This window comes from Hetaerina americana, unplaced genomic scaffold, assembly GCF_022747635.1.
Source record: "Hetaerina americana unplaced genomic scaffold, ioHetAmer1.1.p SCAF_1, whole genome shotgun sequence".
NCBI lineage: Eukaryota > Metazoa > Arthropoda > Insecta > Odonata > Calopterygidae > Hetaerina > Hetaerina americana.
Window position 1 is genome coordinate 29952787 of NW_027286069.1, and position 24224 is coordinate 29977010.

General features: G+C 35.6%; 2 protein-coding genes across 3 annotated transcripts in view; both read right to left on the reverse strand.

Annotated features, from left to right (window-relative positions):
- Positions 1 to 2691: 2691 nt before the first annotated feature.
- On the reverse strand, positions 2692 to 3895 carry LOC139700872 (dynein axonemal light chain 4). Its single transcript, XM_071599309.1, has 3 exons — positions 3762 to 3895; positions 3491 to 3574; positions 2692 to 3414 (listed from the first exon to the last, which is right to left on the reverse strand). Exons 1-3 carry the CDS (start codon positions 3834 to 3836, stop codon positions 3250 to 3252), a joined length of 324 nt encoding a protein of 107 aa, XP_071455410.1. The 5' UTR covers positions 3837 to 3895; the 3' UTR covers positions 2692 to 3249.
- Positions 3896 to 4022: 127 nt separating this feature from the next.
- Not3 (CCR4-associated factor Not3) overlaps positions 4023 to 24224 on the reverse strand; it is a 41963-nt gene continuing 21761 nt past the window's right edge. For both annotated transcript variants that reach the window (XM_071587597.1, XM_071587590.1), the window contains 7 exons: positions 19897 to 20228; positions 18994 to 19087; positions 18293 to 18454; positions 15295 to 15497; positions 14238 to 14540; positions 12856 to 13065; positions 4023 to 5359 (listed from right to left, as the gene is read on the reverse strand). In XM_071587597.1, the coding sequence (XP_071443698.1) occupies positions 5261 to 5359; positions 12856 to 13065; positions 14238 to 14540; positions 15295 to 15497; positions 18293 to 18454; positions 18994 to 19087; positions 19897 to 20228 (1403 nt within the window). In that variant the 3' untranslated portion in view covers positions 4023 to 5260. The remainder of the gene's footprint in view (positions 5360 to 12855; positions 13066 to 14237; positions 14541 to 15294; positions 15498 to 18292; positions 18455 to 18993; positions 19088 to 19896; positions 20229 to 24224) is intronic.

Below are 24224 nucleotides of genomic sequence, written 5' to 3' on the forward strand. Positions count from 1 at the left end.
TGTTATAGAAGGTACCTGATAGCTATGTTAATTTTCTTCGAGCCTTGTTGGCATGGGAAAAACCTGTTTGGGTGTGCTCATGCTATGATTCATTTAGAGATTTAAATCATTTTTTTAAATTAGGCAAGCCAATCCATTAGTGCTCTATCATCCATACATGGCCTTTCATGCTCAAGATAGGATAGAGTTGCATGCATCTATTTCTGCACTTAACCATGATATCCTGTGATCTCTCTTTAAACATAAGTGTGGGCGTGCATGCTACTACAAAATGTTTCTGGAGATGCCATTGTGAAAAAGCACTTGATATGAACTAAGTGAATTCAGTACTAACAAGGCAATGCAACGCCTAATTCAGAGTATGAATCATTCTGGTATTAGTCACTCAGCAGCAACTTGTATGAATGCCAAGATGACAATTTCTGCTACCCACTAATTTTGAATCCGAGTATAAAGTGAAACATTTTCAGTTGCTAAAAAAACACCATTACAAAATTGCATCATCAATACGTTTTGATTTCCATATTGAAATGGGGAAAAGCAGTAGTATGTGAACTATAGGATCTAAGCTTTTGCCTAATTTTATGCTAGAATAACACTATAGGAGCATAAGTTAGTGTTCTCATGCAGTTAAGATAATGAATACCTAGGATCACCAACAAAGAAAATGTTTGCCAACAGATTGCTTGGCTTGGGTTTATAAAGCATAGGAGTACACATGATGTTACAGAGGTGAGGTTAAGAATATGGATGGAATAGTGACATTGCAGAAAATAAGAGAACAGAGTCAGAAGACATGGGATATTGATGCAGGACATAACGGGTGGCAATAGAATGTTTGATGAGGCATGAAATAATTGGAGTTGGTTAAATGTAATACAGGGTGTTGTTTATTTTGTATTTGGGCTGATTCCCTGGATCCATCAAAAACTTACCTTGACTGGCAAATTGCTCTTTACAATTATAATGATCGTGAAATGTTTTTTATTCACAACGCAAAACTATACAATTTTTGTTTAGCAGTGAAATTGATGATTTTTGGTGACTTTAACATGGGTTTGTTACATAATTCTACTTAGTTTATGGAATTGGGTGCCTTATTTCATTCCTTTGGCTTAGCAGTAATCAAGAGTCTCCCACAAGAGTACTCCTTCTCACCTCTAGTCTTATAAATTTTGTGCCCAACCTGCCAACAAATGGTTATTGTATAAAACTATGCATAGTTACTCACCTGAACACTCAGTGCTTCATAGTGAAATGAAACTTGATGGCTTCATTTTTCAAAACCTAGATATGTAACCAAACATTTTTATAATGCTCACAGCATTGAATTTCTTAGTTTGGCTAAAGAAATTTTATGACAAATTGCCTTCGAATATAAAAAATAAACCCACTCTAAATAGGGTAAAAACTAACTTACAGCTACCATCCAGCAAGTGCTAATTCACTGTGGAGGAGTGTATGTACTTGTGATTGTCAGCTGCATTACATTTTAGGGCGTAAATTCAATGTTTCAGTGTATTTTTTAAATTCTATTTTATGTATATATTTACCACTATATTTTAAGGCTCGTGCCTGACAGACAGAACAATATGATACATAAAGAATGAAAATTGGTAACCATGAGAAATATGAGTCATAGTAGGTCAAATCTCAAAGGGTCATTCTTATCCAACCTCTTTTTTTTAGTTGGCAACATTAAAGTATAACCCTTAAATTTTGCTTATGATGGTAGAGGCATAGCAGTTGGTAGGGTGCAGCATCTTGGTACTATACTACTAATCCTGGGATTAAATCCAAGACAATGCCTTTGTATAAGTTTTTGGAAGTTGAACTGACATCATTTCCAGGATTAATCACATATTAAGCCTTGGGGCTTATTTGATGAAAAGTTGTGCTCTTACATTTCAGGGTTGAATATTGTGGATGAATCAATGGAGTGACATGGCTTTTGGGATATATATATATATCATCAGGTATATCTTATGGTTACTATTAATGATTTACCTCACGTCTTGTGAGATATTTGTAAATTGATTCCTTCAGATTGGACCTTGAACCCATTTCATTCAAAAGGTTGTCGATTACCAATCAGTAAATATTTTCTCTTCCAATCAATGAAATGGCTATTCTTGATGATTGAAGAGAGAATTGTGATAGAATTTACTTAAGTTATAAAAACACAATCAGACTGAAAAACTTACTAAAACCCATATCTTCTTTATGACAGGCATTAATTTTCATGCTCGAGACAGCAAGGTCTTAAAAGATTATTGGTTTCCCAAAATATAAATAACACTAAATCGATATCTTAAAAATCTGCAGCTGTACAAATAGCAAAGCCCCAATCTACACAACTTCTGTGGATCACTTTCTCTACATGCAAAACCTCACACTCAGAAAAAATTATATTACCATACAGTAGCAGTACATGCAGATAATTGGCGCTATTCAGGCTAATAATATTAATACGTTACTGGTTCTACCGGTCATATGGTACCGGTTCAATATAGGTAATTATTTCACAACATAAATTAACACAAACCTGCTTGGCCAGAGCACAAAATTTTGTGAGTTCCCAGAAGGAATGGAAGGACAAAAATAGCCATCTTCCAAGAGGTGAGAATACAAATACTTGAGCAGAGTTAATAATTATAAAATTCATAACTTTTATTTTCAGGAAAACATGAAAATTTTGGTCTAGTATTAAATGTACACTAACAAAAATAAATTACAAAATAAGTGCATTCATGATCAATACGTAACATCAACTTTAAAGTGGATAAAAAATGAGGCGATGTAGAAAGTAAAACACTACTTGATTTAAAGGTGAAACATTGTGCGTGGTAAACTACTTTTAGTGTGTTACCGTTTGAGATCGGGCCCGGACGTGTGAAATGACGCTTCCAAATAAAAATATGCACAAAACCTGATAGGGTGCGGAAGTAAAATAACACAGTCGCAAAAGACTAGACGCTTGGACAGATTCTGCATGCAGTATAAAAATACAAGAAGCCTTTCGATGACACCACCTCGTTATAAACATTAAACTATACCAAAATACGTTTCCCCGATTTCGTGAGGAAATAACACTAGGAATGTCCACATTTTTTTGGTCAAAATAATACTAAAGTATAAATAATTTCAATTTAAGCTAACATGATCATCATTGTCTTTAGACAACATGATTTAGTATTCTTAAGGCATCGCGTGTGAGACAGTGATAAAAACCTTGGAGCGGATTGAGCACTAGGAACACTTCCAAGCACAAATGGCCATGTTTCCCCCGAAAAACATGTATATTAGATGCCTGCACTCATACGATATTTCCATGCCATATCCCTCGCCGACAACAACATGCCACGACGGTCCAAATTTACGATCCAACGCCTCCTTTATCATTCGAGCAGCGTTCTGAAAATTACAGTTGTTAAGTAGTATTAAAAAATTATACAACATGAAAAGTAGCTAGAATGCATTCCTTGCTAACCTCGTTATTGGCTGAATGTTTTTCACAGGCTGTCACGCACAACTCCATTGCTTCAGTCTTCATTTCGTCGACCATATCACAGTGCTGAAACAATGTATTTTCATAAATTCCTGCTTAAACCTTCAGCGTTTCACGCGGATTTCAATAAGCCACAAATGAAAGGGAGAGTCATTACATGATACGCACGAAAAGTAGGTCACGCGGTGATTATCATTCAATACGAAAGAGCGAAACTAAAAGCTCCAACATAATCCCAAACTAATTTACTCACTCGAACTAGAGGATATGTATGCACCACCTTCTTCCCTTCGGAATCCTCTTTCTTAGGCTCTGTTGCTTCAGTCATGCCGATTGAAAGCGAAAGTTATAACCTTCCGCAGAATCGTTGGCCCTCACGAGACCTTTGTTTACATGGTAACGCGCACGTACCTTTTGGTTCAGCTATTGACCACGAGAGGCCACCATCGAACAGGACTGGTTTCATAAAGCGATAAGCCTAATAAAACCAAATTTAATCGAGAAAATCTTTTATATTTTTCCCTTCATTTTTTTGTACTTCACATTTTACTCTCTCCAAGATTGACCACATCTTTCCTTTCTTACATACACTGTATTCACAATTTCAGGAACCTTTCTAATCAACTTGAACCATTGTCTCCCACTTTCTAGCTTTTTCCTCTTTAACAAGAGGCAATTTTATTAATAAAAATTATATACACTTTTTCCATGTCCATGGGCAGATATCTTTTTTGGCTTTTGTATTTCACAAGGGTATTTTTCTCTCAGGTTTATGAAGGACGGTGACAGGCAAGACTTATTCACAATGTTGACACAAATTGTACGGTAACAAATGTAAACACATAAAAAGGACAGAATGGGTACAGAAATAATTCAAATACAATTTAAGGCCTGGAGACTTCGGGCAGATATGAGGTAAAATTAAAAATTCAATTTGTATCTCATTCTTCATGAGTAAATTTTAGCACATAAATGTGGCAGAACTGTTCATTAATGACAAATTATAATTCATTTAGTTACAATTCATAATTAGCAAATCTTTTAAAACCTACCATGATTTGGAAAACAAGGCTCTCTTTAAAAAAAAAATATGGCTTAAGGAAGCCATTACTCTGCTATTAGTAGGTACCGTACATACATGTTTAAGGCCCAATTTAATACACTGTCTGCCACATAGCTTTTACTAAAAATTTTAATTTCCAACAATAACTTTTTTGAGCACCTACATCAGGCTTACAACATCTGCTGGCCTTGGTTACTTCCATGAAAACTTTCAGCCCCACCAACATCATCCCAAAATGGCCTTGTGGGTAAAATACCTCCTAAGTGGACTCAAAATTAAGCGATTTGAAGCCCACTTAAAACATTGCCTCAACTGCTCTTACATATAAGAGCAAAAACATGAGATACTGAGACAACACTTTTTAAGAGGTAAACTAGGAGGTCAAAGTCACCCAGAACCACCAAAATTTCCAATGGCAATCTTTAAAAAAATGCTGCAAAAGCAATGACCTCTTCCAACCCACAAGGACACTTCCTTCACAGCCATCATCTGCATTGATAGAGAGAGAGAGAGAGAGAACCTTGGTCGCGTAAATGCGATAGGAATTGAACTCCAAGCACTGCCTTTATTACTTCACCCCTTGCTCACAGCATAAAAAAAACACTTCCTGAAAAGCACAGGACTCTTGAAGCGACGTGGACTAGTATTCTCCAGTTGCCAAATGCCACACGCCAGTTGGCTTCAATGCTTCAGTTGAGTTCCCTATCTTCTAAGTACTTGTACTCAAATGTAAAGCCCTCCTTTTTCCTCTGTCCCCACATCTCGTAATCAAAGTAGATGTATGTGCCCTAAAAAGCAAATTTGAATAAACCAATTAATTTACACTAGTTACATGAATTTCCTGGAAATCAAATACAAATCACTCCACAAAAAGCCAACAGCAATTTGCAAAAGCATTAATATAACTTGAAAGGGATCATTATTAATTTATAATTTGAGGATTGCAATGTGCATACGCATCCTTTATTCAAGGTGAAAATTTCACACAACTTTTTTCCATGCAAGAGAAAGTTGACCAACCGTGCACTTTGCCTTGTTTTTCAGCCTCTTTGATTGGTTTTCTCTATTGAAAAGACATCCAAATAATATTCACATCCGTGAATTCAGTACCATGTATCCACATCTAACTTTCAGAACTAGCGTAATAATTTACTCCATGCCCAGAATATGTTCAATCATTCTCAATCCAAGTCATTTGCCCTCTTTTCCATCCTTGTTGATTTTTAAGTTCTACACAATACCTATGCAGCATTGAAAGTTCTCATTGTTCTCACATACTCCTGCTTCAGCTTTTAAGATCACTTAAAGTGATAGTCTGATATAGTAAAAATTAAACAGCAGGAGTGTGGCCTACCAGGAGCAATCATGGTTTTCATTTGATAGCATGAGTAATTTAACATTTACATAAACAAAAATCACCTTTAATAATTGGACAAGCAAGCATTTTCCACCATCTCAGCCTGCACATAAATTATTTCCTAATACAAGCTTTTTTCATTGCTTCTTTGTTTTCCAATTAACTTCATTTCAGTCAGTCCAGGGCACTGTGATTACATGTAAACATTCAAATTAAAAATTTGGAGCCACGGGATCTGCCCTTCTCAATTGATTTTATCCACAGGGATAAGCAGCACAAAAATGAATTTAATACCAGCAAAATCAACAGCATAAATGGGCCTCTAATTAAGGTCAAAGTGAGCACATCAGTAACACACAATATGCTTTGATCGCCCTAAGCTGCATCAAAAAAAGCATGGTTTAGTTGCCCAAGTCAGCCCATGATTACAAGAGAACATTTAAATAAATTACATCAATATTGCTTATCTAAAGGGAATAAACTTCCTTCCTCATGAAAACTAGCTGGATAATGTAATTATGCAAGGTGGTGGATATGGGTTTACTGTAATGTCTAGTGAAGTTTATTTTAAATTTCCACTTTAAAAAATTGGCAGCAAGATTGGCACAATTATTTATTTCAATTTTTATACTGGTAATCTTTTTTCAGCAGATGACATTCAAGAGGTACCTAGGTTTTCCACAAGGTGGCAGTAATGACCAATATATTTAGCAGGGACCAAGATCTGAGCAATTAGAACATTATGGATGTTTCTTGCTAATGTGAGCACTTAAGTTTTACAGTTTATAGAAAAATAAAAGTTTTCCATGTCATTTTTATAATCCTTTCATTAGCAAATGTAGATTATAGATAATTTTGCCCTAGAAATAAAACAATAAATATCCATCCATCATCCTGTAAAAACTTTTAAATAAGTATTCAAAAGTTAAAAATTAATGCTAAAACAGACAAAAATTAAAACTTTAAGGCCTTATACTAATAGATTACAATTTCGACCCTTCACTCAGGGTAATGTATAATCTCTGGCAAATGACTTGCCTTGATCATGATATCAACTAGCTCAATCACCCAGATTGTCCAACAAAACAAAACATTGTTAAGATATAATTACAATGTACGAAAATTTTGAAAGGTCATAAAAACATTCAACATATTATCAATAACTTCCTGATTGATATCTCTCATACCTGCGGCAAAATGTCCACATTGATAGCTACTATACCCTGATTAGACATCAGCTAATAAGTTATTTTTAAATCACCATCTGCAAAAATGAGAACTCAGCACAGCTAACAGTGCTGTTCAGTGGAAATCATAAGCAATTGTTATAATGAAGTTCCAGTGTGTCTTTACATTGATAAACACAACAGGTCTATTTTTATTGTCTGCTTGTACTGAGTTGTTAAAAATTAGAACAGCACAAAAAATCACAAGCCATGATTGCTTTCTTCACAGCTGATTCTTGAGCTTGTTTTATTTCACTAAGCACACCAGAATTTCATTTTACTAACCATTTCCAATGTAGAACGTATGATATTAATCTTGTAAAATACAGTGGAACTTTGCTTAATGAGCACGTTGCATAACAGGTAATTTGCATGACAAGCAAAACTGTGGGTCTCAAAAATGACTTGCCTAATAAGCAACTTTTCACATAAAGAATGACGAGGAGAGGGGAATTCCCAGAGTAATTACACACCTACTACATCAGTTTGCGCTTAGCACTCCTTCCGTTAGCATCTCATAGTTGCTAGTGATCACACATTTTTCCAAACTCGCATTTAGACTTATTATTAGTGATTTCTTTTTTAAGTTTTATAATATTTTGTGCATAGTTTTAAAAATTACCCTGAATAAAAATCCGTAAGAAGAAAGCCATAGGAGAATAACAATAACAGAAGAAATGAAAGGTAAAATCACTGAAAATCAGAAGCAGGTTTGACTGATTGACAGGTGAGACTGATTGAGTACACATATGAACAATCAGTCGAAATCAACAATTTGCATTTTTTTCTAAAACAAGGACAAAATTAAGGAGATAAGATGCTTTAAAGAGAGTTCCAAGAGTATCTATTCAACAGTTACATGATCTAAATGATGCTGACAGTTTGATTTTCATGTGGATAAAGGAAAATCAATTGAAATGCAGCACTATTAATGAGAAAATAATTTGTAAGAAGGTGAAAGTGACTTTCACGGACCTCATTAAGAAGATGTCACTATCATTACCGGCTGAAGCATTAATTAAGGGAGCACTGCATTGTTCAAAGAGTTAACAAGAAGACCCTGCATCCATAGCATTATTAAGCAGCAAGCTCGAACTCAAAGGCTGCAGAGAACTTTATTGGTGACTTCAAGAAGTTCATCAATTTTGAGGGTTAAGAGCCCCAATAGGTTTTTATTTCTAATGAGATGAGTCTATTATGGATAAAGATGCCAAAGCAAACCTGTATTCGTACACATAACAGTAGAAGAGAGAGCATATAACCCGACCACAAGTCAATGAAAGCCTGTCTTAAGCTGCTATGTTGCGAACATGCAAGCGACCATTTGACAATTAAACGACTGCTTGTTTACTATTCAGAAACTAAAAGAAGTATTAAGTCCAAAATAGCAGGCTAAATAAGGTACAGAAGTCACAGAAAACTGTGGCATCGTACCATACATACGAGGAAGTGCAATAATAAGGAATTTGTTTGGAACCTTATTGAAATTGATAAACAGCCCTCAAAATTTCAGAAGTTGAGTTTAGATGCTGTTTCTCATAATAATGTTCTTGATTCAGTAATCGGATAGCTTAAAAGTAAAAGTCACTAACAAGGCAAGTAATGCCCAATGCACTACTTTAAAATTAGGGGGGAGGGATGAGGAAGTAGCCAGAATGGCCATGAGCCTATTATGCAAGATCGATTAGGATAACTGCAATCATAGCAATCACATTCATGCATCAATGAAAACATACCAATGTGTTACTTAAATATTAGAAAACACAGTTTTAATTGAAATATTTTTTTTACAAATCATCAAAACTATTTTTACGCTGAAATTTCATGGCAGAGGATGGCTAAAACACAACACAGATCCTACTATGACATTGCATTTTTGTTGTAAGTGATTATGTATGTCAAAGGACATAGAAATGGCAGCAGAGAGGAATTTTTGATTTTTGCTATATGGAAGCATGCTAAAAATTTGGTGGAGAGAGAAAGAGGAACTACAAAAGGCTATGGTTAAGAAACACAACCAGTGAAAAGAAACTGCAAAATGACCGTAACTAGAAGAAGAATTCATAACTAGGATACTGGACCACGAAGATTGGGATTTTCAATTTCCACAAAAAAAGAATATTCAATCAGCAGGAGTGATTGCTGCTAACTATCAATGATTTTACAGGATGAACATCACGCTGTTCCATATTCAAAGAAAAATTACCTACACATGAGGAATAAACCTGAAAAGGCACAAAAGATGCCAACAGTAGTTTTCACCTTTTTCATCAAGTTATATAAATTTGCCATTAATGCAAGAAATAGACAAAATTTTGAAATATCACAAATAAGAAATATGAATGAGGTCTCACTGATGTTCGATTACCCTCAAATAAAACATAGATTTTAAAGGTACAAAAAGTGTTAGCTGTCAAAACTTGATAATATGGACATGATAAAACTCTATACAAAAGTCATACTGTCTTGCTTTACTAATGGAACAAATTAGCTGCCTATTCTGATTTTTAAAAGAAAAACCTTGCCCAAGGAAAAACTTCTAACAAGTGTGTTTGTGCATGTCATTCTAAAGGCAGGATGGATAAGATGGGGATGAAGTTGTGGATAGAAAATGTGAGGTCTAGGCATCTTGAAGCCTGCTTGTATGGGATTAATTTCGGAGTCGCCGGACAAAGGCTGTGAAAAATCAAATCAACCATCTGAAAACTCAAATAGCTGTCGGCAGCCAAGTGTGCAAGCTTCAACTATTAGATGTTTACATTAATAAACCATTAAGAGTATTCTATAAAGAAATGGAAGTTGGATGTAGTCTACAGATTTTGAAATGACACAATCAAAAAGGGGAAGAGGCCTGGCAGTTTGCATATTTGTGAATGGAACAAAGCTTCATGGAATGCCATGAAATGGGATAGCTGTACAATTTTTTTTCTAGTGTAAACACCTCATGTACTTGATGTCACAAGAGGAGAATTTCTTAGACAAAGAGTCTATTTCTGAAGAAAAGGCTTCAAGTGAGTCTTCATTCAGCTTCGGAGATGAATTTCTGGGTTTTGGATTTTGTGATAAAAAGGTACCAAACTACAATGTTCCTTAGTTACATTTTAAAAATAATTATAAAATTAGCACAAAATTATGGAAATTGGGAAAAATGTAGACATTTTTTCCTTAAAAAATTATCCAGAAGAAGAGGGTGCACCCTAAACATCGCTGTGTCCTATATGCTGGCAAGTATGGCAATTTTTATCACAAGCAGGAGTCTTATGCCAGAGATTTCACGTACTTGGAAGTGTATCAAAATTGCAGAAAATCAACGTATTGCTGCAGAAATTGCAAATTCTTGTAAGGGTAAAATATTATGTTGGGCTTGCAAAGAGTTTTCCAGTCAAACTCCTTTATGAAGCAAACATAAGATGCTTCATCATGTTACATACTTGGGTTGGGAGTTTCAAATTCCTTTTCTCTTGTTTCCCCAGAATAAATGAGTTACACATTGGATCCTCCAATTTTTTTAATAGGCGGACATCATTTATTTAACTGTACTTGGAAACTAGCAACTTAATAGGTTGTTCACGTAAAGGTAGACTTTGGAAGGCTTCACAGTTTTATCATAGTATATCCTTTATCTAAGGCAACCTGCAAGCACATTGAAGTATAACTGGTTGCATATACTCATGAAATTGTCAATATTTCTAATTGTTGATATTTTGTTACAAGAGTACATACTAATATCTGGGGGAATTAAAATTTTACTGCAGCCAATTTAAAATATATACCCTCAAATCAATGAAATCCATGGGAAATTAACAGTCGGATGCATAAAACAAACAATATTAATGTTGAGGGTGTCAACAAAGGTGTGGTTTCTTAGTAGTTAGAGCTGCTGATTAGAGGGCCATAGTTCAAATGCAAGTGATAACTGTGGACGTAATCAAATTTTCAGGCACAGGGGCAATCATTTGACATGAAGAAAAAATACTGATTTATGAAAAATGTATGGATGGCTGCTTTTGGTTCCTGCAGATGTCTGTCTACATTTATTCACATAACATGAAATGGTTAGCAAAAACAATGGTTTACTTGAAAAATTTTCCTCCTAAAATAATAAATCCCCCCAAAATTCAAGCCATTTGAGTTTGAACTTTCCACCATATTCTAAATGGCAAGCTACCTCTAAACCTACACCAAAACCCACACTGAAACATCCCATTAACACACTTTGATTTTCTTTCTTCCCTCCCTCCCTGTAGTGCCACTAAACATTCAGAAACTTTCTCCTTTCAAATAAGGAAATGACTGACAACTGAAGCTAGTTATCTTTGCTGTTGGGTTACCCCATATTCCTGCAGGCTCTTACATGTTCCTACACTCATAATTACATAGACAATTCTGAACTCAAAGCCTCTATGAAACCTCCAGGTTCCTGTGAGTAACACTTTCTTTTTCCGGAATTAAATAAATTTATGGAAATGTTATTTTATAAAACATTGGCATATTATCTATAAAATATGCCAAATATTAAGTCTGCAGAATTTATTCCTCTAAACGTGAAAACTCAGCTTCTACAAGTGAATGATACCTATGATAGAAGCAAAATTGACATTTGAAAACCCTTCAAAATACTTCATTCAACCTCGCAATCAATTATTTAAAAATGAGAAAAATTACCTTGCCCAAGAAAAAAGTTTAACTGAAATAGATGTGTTTGTGCATGGCAAAAAGGAGGATTTAAATGAAGCACACATCATGCAGTTTAATGAACAAAGAGGCAAGAATGCTTAAATTTCTGGTTCAGGGTCTTCTCAAAGGTTGACACAGCATCTGGATTTGATTTAAGTCCTAGATGATTGGAGCAGTTTAAGGTGAGAAATAGACAAGTATTTAGGTGATTGCTGATGGTCAGGGAATATTCTGAGGAAAAGCATCCAAGTGGTTACTTCTACCTCGGCCAATTGCTGAAAAATTCTTAAGCTAAGCTAAAGTCAACTTCAATCGAAATTAAACCAAACCTTTTTACATTTCCGGCCAGAAATGACAAAAGCATATTAAAATCAAGAGAGTACATTATATTAAGTAGTAAGAGATATCAAATGAGAAAGTAACCTTGATATCACAGATGTACATACGACCATAAAATTAACAAAGTTTTAAATTGCTGAAATTACAAGGTGAATAAATTGGGTGAGTTCACTCTTTAATAAATTACTGTTTAATGGTTTAATAAATTACTGTTTTTTTATAATGAGCATACATTCATGTAAGACGAAACGGTATCTCCTCGTTAAATAGCTGAGAGAGGTGGAAAAATTTCAGCATGAAATTTGGTTCACATGTTTTCACTGCACCAGATCTTTCTAGGAAATTTCAGGTGGTAAGGAATCAGCTTATCAATTCTGATTTATGAATTTCAAACACTAGAGGGGTGCACTTTAACCTTAACAACCCAACCAAACTGTGTTTGGCTGGTAGCAAGCACATCACCAAAATTGTTCAAAAATTATTCAACTTATTTCATTAAATTTAAGCAATATGACACCCGGAAAAATGTTCATATAGAAGAAAGATATAAACCAATGATAGGAAATTTCATCAAATATTAATTAACTTTACCTCTAAATTAACTCCAGTCACCCATTCCCACTAGTAAAAATATTACCTTGGGAAATTATAGACAATAATATTTAGAGTAAGCAGAAATTCGCACCTGTTCATATTCTTCATTGATTAGCTTGGGTTCTTCATGCCTTTGGAACCACATCATATACTTTGTGTGGAAGCGCCAAGACTGCTTTTTAAGGGCTTTTGCCGCTAGGTATTGCGCTTTTGTGCCCTCCATGTAATAGAACACGAAGAACAAGGTTTCGGTGGATAATCGTTGGAAGAATTCCACAGTGTCTGAATGGTGGAGAGGACCCTGAAAGAATTAATTCAAACTAAATGATTTTTAAAATCATTAGCCTTGACAAAATTGATTTTTTGGCATCCATAAACAAAATATGATGGTATTGATTAACATTAAATCTCCCTAGAAGTTGCAAGAAATGCACAGTTTTGAGTGTTACTCACTAAATACTTTTGAACCGACACACCCAATTAATCAATTTGGTGAAAGAAGAATGACTATTTAAATCCATTTGTGCAGGACCAAAATTATACTACTCTATTTGAGGATATCCAATATTTTGCTATACTTACCATCAGTGCAATGCAACTTAAAGTACAATGTAGCTTTTTATTGAAATTAGGATGTCATACAATTTAGATCATAGCCATGCATGCCTTCCATTTATGCTCACTCGTCAAGAGTCACTGGACCAAGTGAAATCATTGTAGAGTAAATATTGAAAGGAGTGAAAGAGAAATGACAAAAATGAAACTATTCAGAGTTAATGTTATCATAGACTACTGGATGAATTTGATGAAGACAGTATCCATTTTCTCAGATAACTAAGAGATAGATAGAGTGAAAAGTAGTTTAATATACTATATATCTGAAACCATTATTCACACAAAGATTCAAATATTACTTCACTTGAACAGACCACTACGCCCAAATAAAATTTGCATAATGTCAATGACTTCATAATGAAATATTCTGAATTAGAGTTAGGTTCAAAATAAAATTACACTTGAATCTACATAAGCTGCCAAAGAGAAACAATCCATGTGGAAAGGTCTGAGAAGGGGACACAATAAATGAGGGGAAGAGGGAAATAAGCCTGATCATTATTTTTAAGTAATATAGATTATGACTTCAGATGGTACAAAAATCTACTGTTTTGAAGAGGGCTCCTACAAGAGGGTGAGTTTCCTCCACTCCAACATATTCTCCAGCAATACTTAACATTTTTCTCATTGAGGGATGAGAAATAAACATATAGCTAATCCTGCCAGTACTTTTCTTCCTGAAAATGGCTTTTCAAGAAAAGGAGTACCTATGATATTACCACTTATATTTCTAGGAACTCATTAAGTAATACCATAACAGATGTTAGGCACACCAGTGAATAACATGTATCACAGAATGGGTTATATACATTTTAGATTTACACTGAAACTTTCATAATTTTGAAAAAAAGTTCTTACCTGAGGGTAATATTGATGAGTAATACATGGATTTCTTGGCAGATATGGCCTAAGGCGCTCAGAGTCTGATGGGTGTGGCATGTGGAAGAAGGCAACCTCCAGCATTTGAAATTGACAACGATGCTCTTTTTGGAGGGGTACTGGACCCAGGGGGGCCACCCCCAGCAAGGGAGGTATGTGGGCCTCAAGCGTGGGTGGTGGAGGTAGGGGCTGTTGTTGCTGCTGCCGAGGGGGTAGCACCTGCTGCTGTTGCTGCTGCACTGTCGATGATGGGGACGTTTCCCTTTGAACTCCCGTGGAGACCTTGAGTGTCCCCAAAGGTAAATGTCATCAGATGAAGACTTTTTCAAGAAATAACACAAAAACACTTCATTGAGCAGTTAAATGTCATGGCATAATCACAACTCTGTAATGTACATTATGTCTATGTACCACTTTCAAAATTGCATACTTTATGTTATACTAAGTCAATGTGAAGCTTGTCAGCACCCTAAAGAGCACTATCATTGATAAGGAAAGGTAGTTAGTTCACAGTTCACTGCAAACTGTATTCACAATTTCTCACATTCATATTAAAACTTTTATGAGTTTTGAACACAAGTAATACCCTGATTGAGGAGTTGCCAAAAATTCAATCTTGAGATTCTTTAACTATGACAAAAACGACAACTAAAATACAGGTGCAACAGCTGGTACATTTCAGTTATTTGTAAATAAAAAGTTCTTCAGTTTCCTCAATAATATATCAAACAACCATGAATACTGTTCAAACTCAGCGTTATAATTTTCATTCCCTAATTCAGAATATAATATCAATACCAAAGAGATAAAATAGTTTCTAAGGAATAAAATCAAAAATATTAATATATTCTATTGTTTCAGGCTTCACTTCGTGGAAGTAATTAATATCCATTAATGCCTCATAACCTTGAAGGAGTAAAAAAAACTTGGTCATCAAATGAAATAATTTCTTAGATGTTGAGTTAGCATCACATCATTCAACTTCTTTTCAATCCTTCACAGAATAAAACCCAAAATCGTTTGGTAATCTTTTTACCTGGTGTTGTAGGATAGGCAGTGGTTGCTGCTGCACATTTTGTGGAACTGGTCCCTGCTGTTGTGCAGAGGAGGGTGAGGGTGAAGGGGCTGATGGGACATTTGGGGTAGACTGAGGCACGGTTGAGTTGGGAGCAGACGTAGGGCAAGTCGTAGGGGGAATGTTTATATTAGCACCTCCTGTAGGGTTCACACTGACAACACCTGAATGAATCACAAAAAGATAAGCATAAGCATTACTTAGGAAGCATCATATTAGTGTCATAATTAATTCCCAATGTGAACTGAGACCTGTGCCTCAATAATAACTGTTTAACCACAATTGTAGTCATGTATAACAGAGATATAACATACAGAGATATAGGCATACTATAAAAGATATAATATACCATTTTTTGCTATAATTATTACATATTTTTATCAGGAATAAATTTGTTGTTAGTTCAAATTTCACTGGCTCATCCTATTTTTGCATGAATATTAATCTCAAATATTCTTCTGTAATACATTTATACTCTTTCCTGAAGGCTTTTGACACCGACAAAAGGGAAACAATCATAGTGCAAAAGATTAACAAAATTTTATTAAGATATCAAATTTTGTTTTTAAAATTCAAATTTAAGATCACATTTTAAATAAAATGAAATACATATTTACTCTTCATTTATTATTAATGTCTTAATATGTATAGGGTGTCTATTAAACTCAAATAAAAATCCTGGATTTTAAATTCCCAGTTTCTGGCAATCTGTTTCCCTGACTTATCCAGGGGTGATATTCCCTCACCTCTCTAGCCTTAGCTTACATCTCTCTCTGACTGCACAAAACCTAGCGTAAAGCCAGGGTGACTTATGACTTAAATGAAATAAATATGGAATTGAAATTGGAGAAAAGCCAATGTTCAATTCAGCATATTTTCCACCTATCTTAATTTTGTCCAACTTTCTTATCCTTATCCTACCCCTTCCTTGTTTTACTTACATTCTCCCCCAAACATGGTCTTCAGCATTCTATCGCCTATTAAGTATGATTGCTCTTTATCGACCTTCCAGCCTCCTTTAGATTTTTCCACCAATAATGTCCTCTCCTTCCCCACCACGGCCAACTAGCAGTGTCCTCTTTTCAATTCCCTTCATGTTTGCATCACCCTTTCCATTCATATCACCTTTTCTATCTTTCTCCACACAAGTTTCGAAAACCTCCAATCAAGCTCATCATCTTGACTCAATGAACATGATTCCATGCCATACAAACCCATTTCAAAGTATTAATGAACCCTTTCTTAATATTAATACTTAACGTCCCTGCCAATAATTCCCTCCTTTGCCTAACAAAATTCTTCCTTTTTCCCACTACTCAGACCATCTTGGTCCAAAACAGTTCTGAAATAAGTTTACTGTTCCATCTCCTCTAATTTTTGCCCTCCTCTTTTGGTACTTAACTTTCTCTTTCTGGAAAACCTGAATTATCTTTGTTTTGTTCACATTGATTTTCATCCCATACCTAAGGTAATGACTTTCCAATGCACTTAGCAACACTTGCAACCCCTTGGCTGACTGATCATCCACAACCCTAACTCATTTTAGGAATTCCCCACCAACTTTCACTCTTATCTCCAGTTCTTCTCATGCCTCCTTCACTATTTCCTCCACATATCTGTTGAAAAGAAATGTTGATAATAAGCAACCCTGTCTTGCTCCTCTTCCTAACAATGCCCATTCCAAATCTCCATCCACCATTTGAACCTGAGCAGTCTGAGACACCAACTGGTTTTGAAAAGGTCTCCTCTCCCTCCACCAATCTACTCCTATTTTCGGCCATACAATCGTTTATTCCACCCAATTCACTCTATCAAACACCTCAAAATCTATAAAACAAACAAGTACATCCTAGGTGAATTTTATTTTCTTCTCTATTATAGACATCACATCACTCATGCCTCTCCCCTCTCTGAACCCAAACTGATCGCTCCTTAATTAATCATTAACTACCCTCTCTTACCTTTTATTGGTGACCCTAAGTATCACTTTAAATTATGAAAAATCAAACTCTGATATTCCTCACACAACACTGCCTTTCCTTTATTGGAATAGGAACTAACACCCATTTGACAAAATCATCTGGTTAAATTCCTTCCTCATAAATGTAGATCTTAAGGACTCTTCCATCCACACATTCCTTTTCCTAAGTAGTTCAGTGGGAATGCTATTTACACTCATGAATTTATTGATTTCAATGTCCTTAATGACCTTCCTATCTTGCAAATAAGTATGCCTAGACCTAAGCTATCCTTATCTATGTCATATTCTCTTTCTTTGGATAAGCTTGCTGGCCTAATGCCTTTACCATATATATCCCTCATATCTTCCATCTCTCTTGAATCTTCCATTTCATTTAATATTTTTCCTGAACTTTCTTTGATCGTTTGAATGGATTTTTCCTTCAAACTTTCTGACAGTGCTTTCAAATTCCGGTGCAACCCACCAATTTCACCCTTCCTTTGTAAACTTTCCATATCTTCGCACGGCCTTCCACCACATTTCTTTCACATAATCAGTTCTTTCTCATAATCTCTGTATATTAATAATTTCCGAGTACTTTCTTCTACTTAATAAGACTGGGACATTCTGTCATTTACTTCTCTTGTACCTTCTAATTCATCTAATCTGTAGTCGGTGGTTTCATTGTCTCTTCCCTATTCACTGTTACTGCAGTTTTGTTTGCAGCTTTCAATATACTTTTCTTGATGTCCCCATTTTTTCTAAAGTTGGTATCTCTCTGTCCTCACTTAAAATTTTCACTATTACCTCCTGGTACTTTACTTTGGTCTTGCTTAAGGCTTCTCATCCTTCATGTTTTCTCTCTTGAATGTTACAACTCATTACCACTAATTTATGACCTGAATCCACATCCACTTCTGAGAAAGTTTGCAATTAATTGTGCTGTTCCTAAATCTGTTGAACGATCTAAAAATAAAATTAAAAGGAATCAGTACTTACTTCCAGTAGAATGACCCACAGATGATGGAGATGAAAGAGGGGGTGATGAGTTGGCAGTTGGCTGTAATAACTGCATTGGTTGATGTTGCTGCTGTTGTGCTAAGTGATGGTGTTGAAGGTGGTGAAGTGGAACTTTGGAATTTCCATTTCCATTGTAAGTTCCTAGGGTAAAGTTAATACAAATCAGAGTCGGAACATTATAAATAGCGCAAAGATTTTACATAATAAGATAACCTGCATCATGGTTGCCAATCAACATGTTTTCTAGCACTGACAAGGAATAAAATCACTATTAAATTAGATAAGTATGCATTATCATTCTTTTGCTTGAGAATTATTACTTCATTTTTTTGAGAAATTCCTCAAAAATGTTATTCAAATAGAAAGTCTTTTATTATTATGAGATTTTTGGCACTAGAGGACTTGATTGTGTTATATAGAGCAATTAGAAACCATCACCAAACAAGGGTACCCATAAAAAGTGGAAGAAGATACTCCATGGGTTACATGGGTCAAATCTATGGGTAGTCCAGATTTCATTTCTTCTCAACTATCCCTAACTTCATACAACGAGGGTTTCAGATACAAATTTCTTCATTTCCAAGTCCACATAATATTTTAATGTAATTTATATATTCCCCATTTTGTGCATGAAATATTTCTCCGAATTCCTTTCGTTTGGCTATGACAATTGCACATACCTTCTGAAGATTCAGTTGAAGGTAATTCAAGTCCTGCCATGTCAATCACCTGCAGTGCCATGGACTTAAGAGTTGACATACCTTCGGCTACAACCTGTTAAAAAGAAGTGAATTGTGATTAGCACTTTTTATAATAAATTCTAACTATACCACTAACATAAAAGGCATGACAATTTACTTTTAAGTTCTTAATCATCATAGATCAATCTGTTGAAGGGTAAGTATATTACTTAATGCATTCAGACCAATATCTGAGCATGACATTGATCTGGATGTCCTTTCCAGGCAAAGGTGGAAGCCTTGCCTATCTGAAGCCGGTGGTAAATGCTTACAGGATTAAACAAGCCAGATTGATTCAGAAGAAATGCCCACAAAATTCAGCCGGGTAAAGATAAAATTTGATATTCAAGCAAGTATTATTTGTGGGACCCGAGATGCTTCATGGTTTGTTTTCTTTAGCCATGAGATCTCTCTCTTTTATACAAATGGGAGAATCGGCCAAGACTTAGAATATGAGGATAGGGAAACAGTAAACAATGATTTCACATCATATTTCAGCAAAAACATTAAGATCAAGGAAATGATAAATTTAAAAACAAAATATTTCATGCTTCGAACATATCTGATAGTAGCCCCTGAAAAATTTCTGACTCCATACAATGCCATCATTTCACCAAATGTTTCTTTTGCTATGGTACACTCCTAAACTCCCAGGTTTTAATGGTTACCGACCACTCAAAAATATATTGAACACAAAAAGAAACAGACTCAAAAACTCACTCCATAATACACATGCTTTCTGATGAACACAAATTTATGGTAAATTGTGGCAAAAAACTGCACGAGCACAATACCACTCAAAAGAAAATAGCAAAAATTTTACTTGACTACAATCATATTTACCTTGTTGCTGATGGGCCCATTCAACACAGCGGAACCTGTTTGATGCCTCTGATTCGGCGCAGAGTGTAGATGGTGTGCCTGAAGATGCGAAGATTGAGATGCAGACGAAGGTGCGGGTGATGAGGAGAGAGGGATGGCGGAGGATGACGAAGGAGGCGTGGGTGCTTGGGGAGGGGTTGGTGGGGTGGATGATGGTGAAGGGTGCAAGTGGGGAGGAGGGGGGTGCAAGTGATGGTGGTGGGCTAAAATGTGATGATCGGAGGAAATGGAGCCACTCGTCGACACCTTGCCTCCCTGTCCACCTTGTGGACCATTCTCGGATATCACATGGGCTGTAAAGGAAGGTGGACTCATGAGTGGCTAAATGTTGAACGAGCAGAGAGAGTTAGTAGTTTTTAGGGGAGGCGACCGACAGCTAAGGTCATTTGCGCCATAGGGGATGGACAGGAAAGGATGAAGGGTGGAGAGAAACCCGGCGTCGGCATTAGCCTACTCTTTACGAAAGGCGCCAAGGGGTCCGCAGTTTAACGTCCCATCCGACGGACGGCGTACTCACTCAAAGTGCCCTCCACAAAGCACCTCAAGTAGGGATCGAGATACCTCTGAAAAATATTCAACACCGCCGGGATTTGAACCCGCGCCCTCACGGTGGGAAGCCAGTACGTTAGCCCCCGCACCATCTCGATCCCTAGCAGAGAGAGTTGCACGGTCTTTCAATAGCATGCAAACACCAGTACTATATTGTATTATTGTATAAAATACAAATTAACCCCAGGAAAATGAGGGTTATTTTTAAAACTATGAGCCATTCTGTCATTAAAAATTTAAAAAATTGTAAATCCAGATAATTACACCACTATGACCACATACACAAAATTTAATTTTTCATCATAGCCCCCATAGAAATTAAGGAATTTAGGATCTAGCCGAGACATGGCAGGAAAATGAGAATAGCCTCATAGAAGTAGGCTACCAGTCAATCCAACCAACTTACAAACGAAGTTACCACTCAATCACTCCTTCAGTTTTGAAAAAATATGGTGAAGTCTGAAGGCACCAGATGAGGACTCTATGGAGGATGGTCAACAGTTTACGAATAATATTTCTCCAACAGAGCTGACATTTGTCAGACAATATTTAGCTACACATTGTCATCACACACACTTTTACTGATTTGAAAACATCAACGGCTTTGTATAGCATGTTGTAGCTTAGTCAATGTCTCACAAAATGCATATTTATGTAGTTGGTCTTTCCCAAAGGCAAGAAGTTAACCAAAAGAATGTCTTTCTAATCCCAAAAATGGTAATCAGGATTTTCATTGTTGATATATGCTCACATATTGTGGTTATGTTCAGCATGTGGAGGTTATACCATTCAAATAGACTGGCATTTAGCATTTTCCATGCAATGTGAAATAGGTCTCGCCTTCCATTATATAATATCAAAGAATAATATCTAAGAATTCATCACCATCTCTTTGACAGGATTCTAAATATGATGAAGCAGCACACATGCATTTCTGCAGGTGCACATCTGTGACCATTCTTGAAACTTACCTGGCAAACATTTTTCAGTATTTACAAGTACTTGTATTGGGGTGAACTGTGGCAATCTTAGAGAGGGTAAATTGTCATAAAAATTGCCCTTTCAAATGCAAACAATTTTTAAATCCATTTTTTTGGGTGCCTTGAATGGGAACTTGTGAAGAAGTGAGAAATCAGTGAATACATGAGTTACATACAGGAGCTGGTTGGCTAGGCTGGCACCCAGTTATTATGAGGAGATCATCAACCTCATGCCCAAATTGAAACAAAAAGCCTAGATCTACATGAGGACCATGTAGAAAAATAAGAATATGTTGTGCATAGTAGAATCGATAAAATTATTTGGATTTTTAAGATATTTTTATGCAAAAATTGTTCCTTTTTAAAAAATAACCCTCACAAAGAGACTTAACTCTCATTAAACTTATACAGGGAATTTTCATTTTTCTAATCCCATAATTTTATGATGAAAAATTCCCATTTACTGTTTCCTCTCAAAAGAGTAAAAGAATGATTTTACCAGATATGGTTACCTTTTTATGTCATACTCTAATTTTACAGTGAGCTATCCTAATTTTTGCATGGAATATGTATTATGGCAACCACATCCTGTCTGAGCTTGTTGAGATTAGGAGAAAAAATTTGAGTTGTCACCGGATATTTCAATTTCATATGCCATTAATTTTACAGGAGCCGAACCACTAAAACCCAAGACACGATTTACAGAAGCAAACCCAAGGCAGGTTTTAATGCAGTGATATTTCATTATTAGTGGACACTACCTAATGCCAACCCTATACATAAGCTCAACAAACTAACTTTTTGGCTAGTCTGGTGGATACCATTAGTCATTCATTAAAATAAAGCTAATAACAGATTTAATGCTATCATAAAAATGTGAAATAGTTAATTTAATTTAAACTGAGAAAGCATATCTTATTACTGTTTCCAGTGATACCCACTCACACCTAAGATGAAAGCATGAGCCCAAAAATTAGCTCTCTGAGGTAAGACTGGTGGAAGGACAGTAGCTAACGTACAGGCTTCTCACCAAGAGTGCCTGGGTTCAAGTCCTAGAGGTGGTGGATATTTTTCAAAGGTATCCCGATTCCCACTAAAGGTGCTTTGTGGAGAGCACTTTGCGTTGTCAGTCACCTCTGATAAAAACTACCACTACTATAAATGCAAATAGTTTTTTGCAACAACTATTATTCATGAATTTACCATAGTATTGTAATCTCAGTTTGAGTTTTTGCCTTTAACTGAAAAAACATTGCAACAGCAAAATACATATGACTTAAACACTTAACATTCTACTGAATCTTATATTTCATAGAACTCATTGCTTCCCATGTCCAACAAATGCACTATATAATATTTAGACTTCCCATGACTGTTGACGTTATAGCGATCCCATACTAAATAAATTAAGGTCAACCACAGTATTGAATGTTACACATTACAACAAATACATGCAATTTAGCTACGAGGGTGGTCCCATTAGTACCCGGCCCGACCTAGAGATGACGGTAGTTGTTTGAAAAATATAACTGTATTAGAAAGTATGCAATCCATTGAGCATATGTTTCAAGTTTGAAGCCATGTTGTTTAGTATTTGTTTGGCAGCCATCAATAGGGATTCAAAAGGGAGAACCTCCTCCAAAGAAGGAGAAAACCATTTCATCTGCAGGCAAGGTCCTGGCGTCAGTTTTTTGGGATGCGCGTGGGATAATTTTCAATGACTATCTTGATAAAGGAAAAAATATCAGCGAGTACTATGCAAACGGATTGCAATGTTTGAGCAAAGAAATCAAGCAATAGTGGCAACATTTGGATAAGAAGAAAGTATTGTTTCATCAAGACAATGCACCAGCTCACAAATCCGTAATTGCAATGGCCAAAATTCATGAATTAAAGTTTGAATTGCTACCTCATGCACCCTATTCGCCAGATTTAGCCCTCTCAGATTATTTTCTGTTCTCAAACTTGAAAAAATGACTCGACGGTCAAAGATTTTCCAACGGTGAAGAAGTGATGAGGGCAGCTAATGGCTATTTGGAGGAGCAAGACAGCTCTTATTATAAAAAGGGTATTGAACTTCCCGAACATTGCTGAGAAAAGTGTATAGAGCTGAAAGGAGATTATGTTGAAAAATAAATAATTTTTTTCCAAAAATTTTGTGTTTTCTTTGATGAGTTGGGTACTTCATGGACCACCCTCGAACAATGATCTATGGCAATAAATGCATTCTGGTTCAATCCCTATCATACATAGATGTCAAACTAATTCTATTTTCACATAACTCGCTTAATTATTATCAACAGTAAATTGGTTGAAATAAGTATAAGAACATACAGTTTTGGTGAGAAAGGAAATGAAAAGTCTCATAACATCTAAGCGAGTCAAATTATGAGACAGAATTTAAAAGACTCAAACACTCAAACAAAGTTGAAAATGACAACTAAAATAAAAAAAACTAATTCAAAGTTTAAACATAATGTGATATGCGGCCCAAAATACCATCACACACAATAATGGAAGTCTTCAGCAGAATGACAATCAAAATTACATGCCTCAGAATGAGACAAATGAATAAGACTATGAAGCAATGGGGCTAGAATCCCAAGCAATTCACATCAACATTAACTAATGTTAAATTCATGAAAAATTTATAAATTAATGACTCAGTATTTGTCGCCAACTTCAAGAGTACGATGAATTCCAAAAGCTAACCTAACTTATTTACACATGATTAAATGTTGCTCAAACAAATTTCAAAAG

Coding starts and splice junctions, on each gene's coding strand:
- LOC139700872 (XM_071599309.1), bottom strand. CDS start 3,836: ATGACTGAAGCAACAGAGCCTAAGAAAGAGGATTCCGAAGGGAAGAAG. Junction 3,575..3,761: donor ATACATATCCTCTAGTTCGA/GTGAGTAAATTA, acceptor ACATTGTTTCAG/CACTGTGATATGGTCGACGA. Junction 3,415..3,490: donor AACATTCAGCCAATAACGAG/GTTAGCAAGGAA, acceptor TGTAATTTTCAG/AACGCTGCTCGAATGATAAA.